Below are 9,379 nucleotides of genomic sequence, written 5' to 3' on the forward strand. Positions count from 1 at the left end.
AAAGGAAGATGCGCTTCAGGGAATTTTGTCCGCTTTTCTGGTGAATATTCAAGCAGCGTGTCTCGCTCGCTCACCAAGGCTGTCTTCACATCTGCTTCTGTCTGTCTTCTCTCGGTCGGCTGGCTTTAAGTCCTGTAGTGCTGATGTCAGCGTTAAATTTAGCCATGTATCCTTATCCAGCGGCTGATTAACTCGCATAGATGAGTTTTACTAACTTGCTAAACTAAACTAAAAGTGTAGTTTGTTCTGACAAGAGTTACAGAATATTGTTTTTCGGCTTTAAAATGAACTTTCCTTGTTATAGATCTATATAATGTTTGTCTGATAATTGCTCCACTCAGGCTGAAGTTCACTTAAGTTAGTGATTACAATGATAAATATTTTGATCAAAATGTCTTATCCGTTTTATCAATCCGTCACGGTTCCCTTTCCTCATGTGTTAAGGATGAAGATACCATAGAAGAAGTCTGCAAGCAGATTATCAGTCAGTGGACGGAGTGTCGCAACCGATTGGCGGCCAGACAAAACACCGACGACGGTATACATAATTCAAAATGAAGTTGTCTGAAATCAAGCCGAAATGTCCATCTGCGTTTGTCCTTTAGAATGTATCAAATCTTTGCTTCAGAAGATGGAAAGGAATTTTAAAGAGTAATGTACAAGGCATCTGATTGCTTATTCAGATTTGCTTAACTACTGATTATTGTCAGAATAATCAGTACTTATATTTTATTCAGTCTTCAACTTCCATCAGTTCCCATCATATAAGTTATGTGTACTGTCCTGACAGTGACTGAACTATTTTGTATGGCATTGTAACTGTTTCTGTTCCTTAAATTTTTCTTAGCCGAGGTCCAGGCCATTGCCAGCATGATAGAAAAACAGGCTCAGATTGTGGTGAAACAGAAAAAGGTGTCTGAGGAGTCGAAAAAGAGAAAAGAGGCCCTTCTTGCTCAATACGCTAATGTGACGGATGAAGAGGAATATCCTTGAACGTGCTTTATATCTGTGTCTTTGGTTACTGACATCTTTGATGGTTCAAAYTTATGGTCTAAGTATAATCAAGAAAAGAGGGTGGCAGATGTTTGTTTCTTCTTCTCCAGACCAGTTGCATTTCAAATGTCAGCCTTATCCTTGACTAAAGCACTGAAGCTGAAGAACGGGAGCCACCAACTGGAATTGATGCTCCTGGAAGTGATAAATGTATCCTTCATAACTGTTTTTACTGCTTTTACCACAAATCCCTTAATATTTAACATGTGAACATTTCTTTCCTTAGATGTGTTAACAGCCTTTCACCATGTGTCTCCAAAGTGGTTACACATAAAAACCAATGAGTTTTAAAATTCCTTCACTGTTGGCATCAGCCCTGTTCAAGAACACCAACGTGGAGGAGGTGCTGAACAGACAGAAGCAAAAGCGTGACCAGGCTCGAGAAGATGCTCAGAAGAAGAAAGAAACGGACAAAATGCAACGAGAGAAGGACAAACTAGCCAAACAAGACAGAAAAGAGAAAGAGAAGAAACGTACACAAAAAGGTGAACGTAAAAGATAAAATCAAAAGAAAGGACTTTTTTTTTTGTTTAAAAAAAAAAGCCTGATTTGCAAAGAAAATACTTAAAGAATGGGAAGTAAAAGCTAGAAATGTGTGCTTCTCTTAACTAAATCTTCTAATATGTCAATGCATGTTTGTCAGATTCTTGGTGAAGATTTTCTCACTTGTGAGAAACACTGAACTGGAAGCACAGAACTAAAATTCATACATGAATACATTTACATTAATTCAAGAAGATCCAGAGAGACCTTAGACATGATGTACCTATGCTGAAACAMTGTTCTACCCTTAGGAAATTCTTTTCAAAGTCTCACATACTTTGGTTAGGATTTGACATGATCACCCTTTAAGTAATAAAAAAGCATGCACTTGTCATTTCAGCAGCCATCATCTGATAAATGCTTCATATTTCTGCACAACTCTCAATAGCAAGTCATCTGCATTTTTGCGCATTWGGTTTTGGTTTTACTTTCTATGCATTCTGCCAAGAAATACGAACAAAATTTGCTAAATTAACCTAATTGTACGATGTTCCATCATTCAAATGTTTTGAAGTTTATCTTTTTAAAAGTACTAATAAAATCTTTTTTTTTCCAGAAAAGTGTGTTTATTTTTTTAATTTAGTTGTACAGAACAGATAACATGAAAAAGAAACATCCACAACAATTAAAATACAGAAATGCAGAAGTTAAATACAGACGCCGTACAAACGGTCACACTCCACCTGTAGCATTTTGCTAACAATATGAAATCTAAATTTATATTTAAATGTTTAACTACTAAGATTTTACAATCTTTAGATCTACACTTTAAATAAGTAAAACTGACTGATTATAAAGTTAACACCAAAAGATATAGTTTTTCACAAACTAGAACACTTCAAGTTAATTTTAAAAGTTTTCAAAAGGTTTAATGTTTTGTACATAAACTTGGTGAGTGAAACCTTTAACACTTTTGAGATAACTCTTATTTCACTGATGTTTTTAACACTTTTTCTAATAAGTGTGATTAAAGCATTTAAATACATTGAGTCTTTCTCTTAATACTGTTAGAACATTTTAAATCAAACTAGAGATAAAAAAAGAAAAAAAAACTTGTCTGATTACAGAATGGTAAGGTTACAAAAGAAATATGAAGGATTTGATTGGAACATTCCAGAAAGCAATTTAGGGTTTGTTAATTTTAAACGACTGCCTTTGTGATTCAATTATTACTGGGGAATACATAAAACTGAGGTTCTATTATATTCCAATAAATAAGTAAAATGAAGAATTCACTGAAATCTTCTGCATAAATAGTGTCTTTAAATACAATTGTGTTGGTACAAGATTGCTGTTAATCTGGAGAGGACACTAATCAAAGGAAATTAAGATGTTGTAAATTGTAAATTACATTTCATGTAATTCTGGAGCAAAAAGGTCAACGATGTCAGAAAAATCAGTTATCTTCCGAGCTTCAAACTGCTTATCTCATTTGTTGTGATCACTCTTTTTTTTTTTGTTTTTTTTTAAATAAAATGTTATATAGTCATTTTAAGGTAAGTAATACTACAGGAATATTTGATTCTATAACCTTATTCAAAATCTCACATTTGTACTTAGATAATTCATAAGCAGAAGGAGTAACCTAGGAAAGGAGAGGAGACGCCTTCGGCACATGCGGCCTCTTCCTCCACATCGTGTTCCTGAGTCTTGACGGCTTTCGGCAGCGTGCTTTGGAGGGCGCACCACAGGGCTGTTCGGAGCCTCTTGGTTGTAGCAGCCAGTTCCTTCAGTGCCATGACCATCAACGGGTTATCTATAAAACAAGTCAGGTGGAACCATGAGCATCTTTAAAAGAAGAGGTAAACGTATATGGAAGTATGATTACCTCTGTCCTCTGTGAAATTAATTCCCTGCTGCTGCTGTTTTGTCATGTTTCCACTGTCCTCTTTGCGTCTTGACTGGGTGATACAAATGGCCATGTGGTGTGTTTTCAGCGCTGCGTGGATGTTRATATGCAGGGGAACGCCACAGAGACACTCCATTCTATCAAAAAGGCTTGCCACCTGGAACAAATTAATATTACCATTTTTTTTCACTCSTCTAAACAGGGAAAAATAATAAAAACAGCAGCACTTGATAATTTATTAAGTGTGTTCTGATGAAGGGGCAGCAGGAAAGGCCACACTTTTACAAATATTTAAAGCTATAACTTTTTTCTAAGCTGCACAGTTACATTTAAGAACAAAAATGTTAAATTGAACCAGCGTAATTTGCATGTCATAGCGGTTATAGCCGGAATTTGCAGTTTGTGGTATTTTTCCTGAGGTTTCAAGGTGGCAAAAAGAAACAAACAGCAGCTTATAATGGCCTTTGTTAAAGGAAAAAAAAACATGTGAAAATTTCCACCAAAAACAAATAATCACAGAAATCTTCTAGAATAAACTTGGAAATTTCTATGTGAGAAAAGTTAAACATTTTCTAGAAAAAAACAGAATTTTCCAACTTTTTTTAAGTAAGTTTCTGAGATAAATTTTATGTAAGAGTTAATTTCAAACTCAGAAATAAAAAAAGTGTTTTTTATAAGATTTCTGAAATGAATCTAAAAATGTCTCTATTTTCTTGGTGAAAATGTACTCTTTTATTTTTCAATGTACTATGGCCCTCATACCCCATTGTTCCTACACATGGCTCTGCTGCAGAAAATATTACCTTTGCTTGCTCCTTCATCTGATTAACAATAAGGTAGTCAACTCTTGTTGATTTCGGTGGAGTTTTGGGGGGATTGGTGTTGGTCATCACTGCAGCTCTTTTCCCAGGAAAAGCTTTTTTAAGGATGACCTCTGCCTAAAATAGAAGACATTAGACAACAATAACCACAAAAATAAAAATGAAAAAATGATAATAATCCTGATGTTAGAATGAAAAACCATACCTTTTTTCTCTCCTTCTCCAAACTCCTAAACTGCTCGTAACACTCATCCAGGTAGAAGTGAATCTGGAAAGCGGGTCCTTCTTGATTCATCATAAGTGAAGCCGTCAGCGCTGAGGCCATGCCATGATAGGTGCTCTCCCCTCTGTGGTTCTTCATGTCGCTGATAAAGGAGTTGAATGCTGCAGCATCATTAGTGGACCTCATGCCGTTCACGTCCATGTGAGGCCCGTGGTTTTCACAGGGCAGGATGGATCTGGGGCTGAGGTTTGAGTTCATGGCCATGCCGGAGTATCTCCTGAAGTCATTCAGAGAATACGGAAGAGGCGTGAACTGCTGCATGTTCCCTGGACTGATCATGATGTTCTCTCCGTCACGTCTCTGGGACTGCATGTTTCCCTGGAAATCAAAGTACGGATTTTGAGAGAAGCGCTGTTTGTCTCCCTCTGCCATGTGTGTATTGGTTTGTTGACTTCTAGAGAAGCCTTCTCCTGTAAATCCAGGCATTTGCATCATCTTGTTTTCTTTCTCCATTTGCGGCTTGATCTTTTTCTGGCTCTGCCTCGTATAATATTTTGAATACTGGTTCATGCTTTGATGATTGTGGTTGTCTACGTGCATTATCATCTTGTGCTGGTTCGGGTAGGTCAGATGCGCTGGGAACGGCTTTGGTTTCTGAAAGTACTCCATGCGCTCGGAGCTGAACTCGGGAAGATCTTGGAAGTCGTCGAGTTTAAAGTTTTGTTTCCTCACATCTCCCATTCTCCCATTCTGCATCTGCTCCAAGTGGCCAAAGAGCTCCTTCTGGGTCTGCGTTGGGGGGAAATTCTGTGTCGACGCTGTAGGGTCGTTTGGCTTCCTACACTGTTGAGCCAGTCCTCCTCCTCTGACCATGTCCACCGTTGGTTTGTGCACGCCTGGAAAGTCTCCACAACAGCCGCTACCATGATCTGATGGCATGAATGACCTAAAACTGCTGACCAGTTGATTCATGTCTTCTGACATGCAGCGRTCGTTTAGGAACGGATTTACRGTCTCCGGGTTGTAGTGGTCTTCGCATAAATCGTCAAGGCACGAGGCGTTTGCATCTTTCTGAGGTCTGAAGATGTCGCTCAGCACTGGGACGTTTTTGGAAGGCGCATCATTCCCTCTGCTGTTATAAGGCGGCATGCTGATGTGTTTATACTGTTGAGACAGGTCAGCGGTTACTTTGTTGGACAACGGTAGTCCTGGGGGCAGCTTCTGAGGACGGATGGAATAACTGCCTCCATTTGGTGAATTAAACGACCACTGCTGGTTCCCAGCTAGTCCACTGGACAGCTGACTCAGCTCGTTAACTTCTTTGTCTACTGACTGTTGTGTTTTACTGAATGCCTCATGGGGCAGATGGTTTGGAATAAAGGAAGGGTTGTTGAATGTTTTCGGTTCTGGCTGAAAATACTGTAGTAACTCTTCTTTCAGTGTCTTTGGAGACCAGATAGGGTTGCATGTAGGTAGGCTTAAAAAAAGAGATAATAGGATTTATTTTCAGAGTTTATGGAACATATGTCCGTTTTATTTGATGTCATAATCCGTACAGGAATTCATATGAACTTAATATGTAACAATAAAACCCTGAAATACCTTTCACTGTAGAAGTTATCTTGTGAATCTGCTTCGTCCAAAATATTTGAAACAAGACCCTGAAGGTCTGCCTCAGCATCACAATTGGTATCAGTCTGTTTCCTTCAAAAAAAAAAAAAACAAAATCTGACATTGAAACTATGTTCTACAATTAAGCATTAGGGTCATTGTATATAAGAAAAAAAAACTATCAATGAAGGAGTGCATTTCTGCCAAAAAAACTCTTATTTACAAAAAACATATCGTGTCTGACTTTATATCCTCAGGAAACTTCTGATCATGGAAAATTTTAATTTTTCTCTAGCAAATTGACATTTTTTTTAACATTAGGGAACATTGAAATTATTTCTTATAAATATATTAAATTTAAAAATTTACAAGTTTTTTTGGTGGCAAATTTTTGTTTCCTTTTAATCACCTCTATACTGTGTTCTAGGTATTCTGTGCTCGTTGAACATATTTTTATTTAAACAGAAGATCTTCAGTAGAACAAAATTAAAAAGTTATCTATTTTTATAAATAAATTACACATCTATAATACTACACGTTGTCCTATAATAACAGCAATACCTGTTCTTAATGGCAGTCTGGGCATATCTGATTTCATACTGATCATCTTGAGACTCCTGAGACCAGGATACATCCGAAAGCTCACAACGTGATGGAACTGGGTTGGGAATGAAGGGGACTGACATGCAACCACTTTTACCACCTACATTAACACCTGTCTAAAAGAGAGAGAAAGATTAGATTCAACAATGTGCTTCTTTCTTCCTCCCATGTTCAGAACCTCTTGCAAATGAGGTTCTGAACATTTCACACCTGGTATAATCTATAAATTATTCAGTTGGACTCTCCATATAACAGCCTGGATCCTCATCTTGATCATACAGAGCTGCCATGCAAACAACAGGATTTCTTGTTTCCTTTTCAATTTTTGTAAAAAAAAAAAATATATTCCTCTATATGTCACTGCTCAAATGTACAAGATGTTTAACTAATTAAAAATATGTCCTGTTTCTCTTTTGTGTTAAATTTGTCAGCAACAAATCTGAAGACACCCRGAAGCGTAGCAAGAAATATAGCTTTTTAGATCTTAAAAATCATCCCATTCAGCTCATTTGCCTATTGGATGATGTCAGCTTTCCAGCACTGTGAGGATGTTACTTTTCTAACAAGCTCAAGCTGATATGACATCTTTTACCTACAGGTAACGGAATTATTACCCATAATAAAAATAAAAAATCAGACTACGGATTCAAAAAGTTAGTCATATGCTGTATAGATTTGTTYTACAAAACAATATATGCCAAGTAATGTCAAATCTTCAGAAAATTAGAATATAAAACATCAATATTAAAAAAAAAAGGTTTTCAGGCATTTTGAGTTCTGCAAACATATACTGCATTGACAACTGCAATTGAATATACTGTAAAACTTTGCTTACCTTAAACCCAATAGATAACTGAATAGCTTATTGTCAAGAAAAAAATAAGACACCAAGTCCAGGAATATAGATGAGGAAAAGGTTGCACTTAAAGCAACCTGCACTTCCTTTCCTAGAGGGCCACAGAGCGATTGCTTTTATCCTATGCCACAACAATGTAGTAAGTTCTGCATAAGAACCAAATCAATAATTAAATAACTTTTTCTGCCTTTTGATAATCATAATTTAGGCTTTTCATTTGCTGTAAACCATAGCCATCAAAATGAACACACAAAATGTATCACTTCAGATGTTATGTTTCACTTTTTGAATTGAATTATTTAAAATAATTTAACTTTTTAATAATCTTGAAATTTACTGAAGTGTATTTCTGTAAAAAAAAAAAAAACATTGATTGGAAGTGTTCCAACATTTTTAGATAAATAAAATATATKTTGCTGTTATATGTTAATTTTCTGAGGGCTGTTGAAACCCAAAAACCTAAATTTGTAATTTTAACATGCCAAGAAAATATATTTTAAAACGGCATTTCAGTCAGGAAAAAAATGTCATCCAAGGATTTTCGTAAGTACTTTGTAATAACAATAACATGCATGTACATTGCTTTCAAATAGTTTTAAACAAGAAATTAAACCCCAATCCCCAAGATATTAGATGCAGGAACTATATAGGGGGGAGGAGGGGGAATCAGAATTCCAACTTACCTGACGCTGACATGGCTGAAACAGTGAATTTCCCAAAGTGGTCTGATGCCCGTCAAACGCCATTCTAAACTCTGGCCGATTCTTCAGTTCATTACTGGGCTAGCAAAAAAAGCCAAGTATTTCATTGTTAATGCCATTTAACCCATGTACAGTAAATACAGTTGTCTAGGTAAGACATTTTTTTACAATTTTAGTTTAACTGTAGTCGAAGAATAGCACACCAGATAGCTAATTTACCAAATTTAACAAGCCGTTAGAAGTGGACCTGACGCTGCTTAAGCTAGCTTTCTTAGCACGTACCCTCACGTTTCTAAACTGACATACGTCAACTTATCTAGTCGGTATAACCGTCGAACACCAAAATAAAAAAMYWWKRAWKRAAWTTTWWKGGGGRAAAACACTTTTTAAGAGTTTTACCATTTCCTCCAGAAGTCTACCGAATAACTCTCGGGACCTCTCGAAGCCYCCCCAACCTGGCTTCTTCTTGTCCGGGGTTCGATACTGTGCGTTGACGACTTGAACGCGCATTGGCTGAAAGAATAGACGATCACCATTTAGTCCAATTATCAAAAAGCAGCAGATCTGTCAGCATAGCAACATCTGGTATCAACTCCTCCCCTTTGATTTAGAAGAGACGCAGGTGGTCCAGAAATGTCTAGCTCCGGGGTGGGCGATCTTTACAGCCTAAAGAGCCATTCCCCATCTCTGACCAGCCAAATAAAATTTGTTAAATTTTGCCGCAAATGTCACAAGACTTGAAAAAAGACAACATATAATTTTAGATAAACTCTCGGGAGTTTTGTCGCCATTTTTTAAGAGCTAACATTTAATCTTTATTTCTGTTTTAAAATAAAGATAAACATAAAATTTAGCAAACAAAWGATGGATTTCATTTTTCCTGTGGGATGGAAAATTATGGGCAAAATTATGGGCTAAAGGAGTAAAAGTGGCTGAATACAAATGAATGGCACACTTTTCTATTTTAAATTAACTGTTGAAATGTGTGTATCRTTTTCCTCTATCTTTACAGTTATACATTGTGCTGCTCTGTCATGCAAAACCCCATTAAAATATATAGAATTTCGTGGTTGTAATGAAACAAAATGAGAAAAAAGAAAAAAAAAAGGGTTAAGAATC

General features: G+C 36.5%; 2 protein-coding genes and 1 long non-coding RNA gene across 5 annotated transcripts in view; 2 read left to right on the forward strand and 1 right to left on the reverse strand.

Annotated features, from left to right (window-relative positions):
• Window positions 1-2,156, forward strand: part of LOC103469430 (coiled-coil domain-containing protein 43) — a 5,410-nt gene extending 3,254 nt beyond the window's left edge. The window contains exons 2-6 of the mRNA XM_008417095.1: window positions 5-40; window positions 445-538; window positions 848-983; window positions 1,148-1,203; window positions 1,368-2,156. Coding sequence (XP_008415317.1) covers window positions 5-40; window positions 445-538; window positions 848-983; window positions 1,148-1,203; window positions 1,368-1,555 — 510 coding nt within the window. The 3' untranslated portion in view covers window positions 1,556-2,156. The remainder of the gene's footprint in view (window positions 1-4; window positions 41-444; window positions 539-847; window positions 984-1,147; window positions 1,204-1,367) is intronic.
• Window positions 2,157-2,439: 283 nt separating this feature from the next.
• Window positions 2,440-9,017, reverse strand: moto (minamoto). 2 transcript variants are annotated; one of them, XM_008417045.2, is made up of 8 exons: window positions 8,660-9,017; window positions 8,243-8,341; window positions 6,662-6,819; window positions 6,092-6,193; window positions 4,472-5,966; window positions 4,249-4,383; window positions 3,425-3,602; window positions 2,440-3,352 (listed from the first exon to the last, which is right to left on the reverse strand). In XM_008417045.2, the coding sequence occupies exons 1-8, from the start codon at window positions 8,768-8,770 to the stop codon at window positions 3,162-3,164; spliced, it is 2,469 nt and encodes an 822-aa protein (XP_008415267.1). In that variant the 5' UTR covers window positions 8,771-9,017; the 3' UTR covers window positions 2,440-3,161. The 2 variants fall into 2 exon arrangements, with proteins under 2 accessions (XP_008415267.1, XP_008415266.2); XM_008417044.2 differs by having other exon boundaries at window positions 8,243-8,336; window positions 8,660-8,736.
• The window catches only part of LOC103469393 (uncharacterized), a 14,155-nt gene continuing 8,091 nt past the window's right edge, over window positions 3,316-9,379 (forward strand). Inside the window, exon 1 of one of the 2 annotated variants that reach the window (XR_534340.2) lies at window positions 3,316-3,398. This is a non-coding gene — a long non-coding RNA (uncharacterized LOC103469393). Of the gene's footprint in view, window positions 3,399-6,825; window positions 7,302-9,379 lie in introns of those variants that run through there. The other variant, XR_534339.2, reaches the window with a different exon arrangement.

Source organism: Poecilia reticulata, linkage group LG8, assembly GCF_000633615.1.
Source record: "Poecilia reticulata strain Guanapo linkage group LG8, Guppy_female_1.0+MT, whole genome shotgun sequence".
Classification (NCBI taxonomy): Eukaryota; Metazoa; Chordata; class Actinopteri; order Cyprinodontiformes; family Poeciliidae; genus Poecilia; species Poecilia reticulata.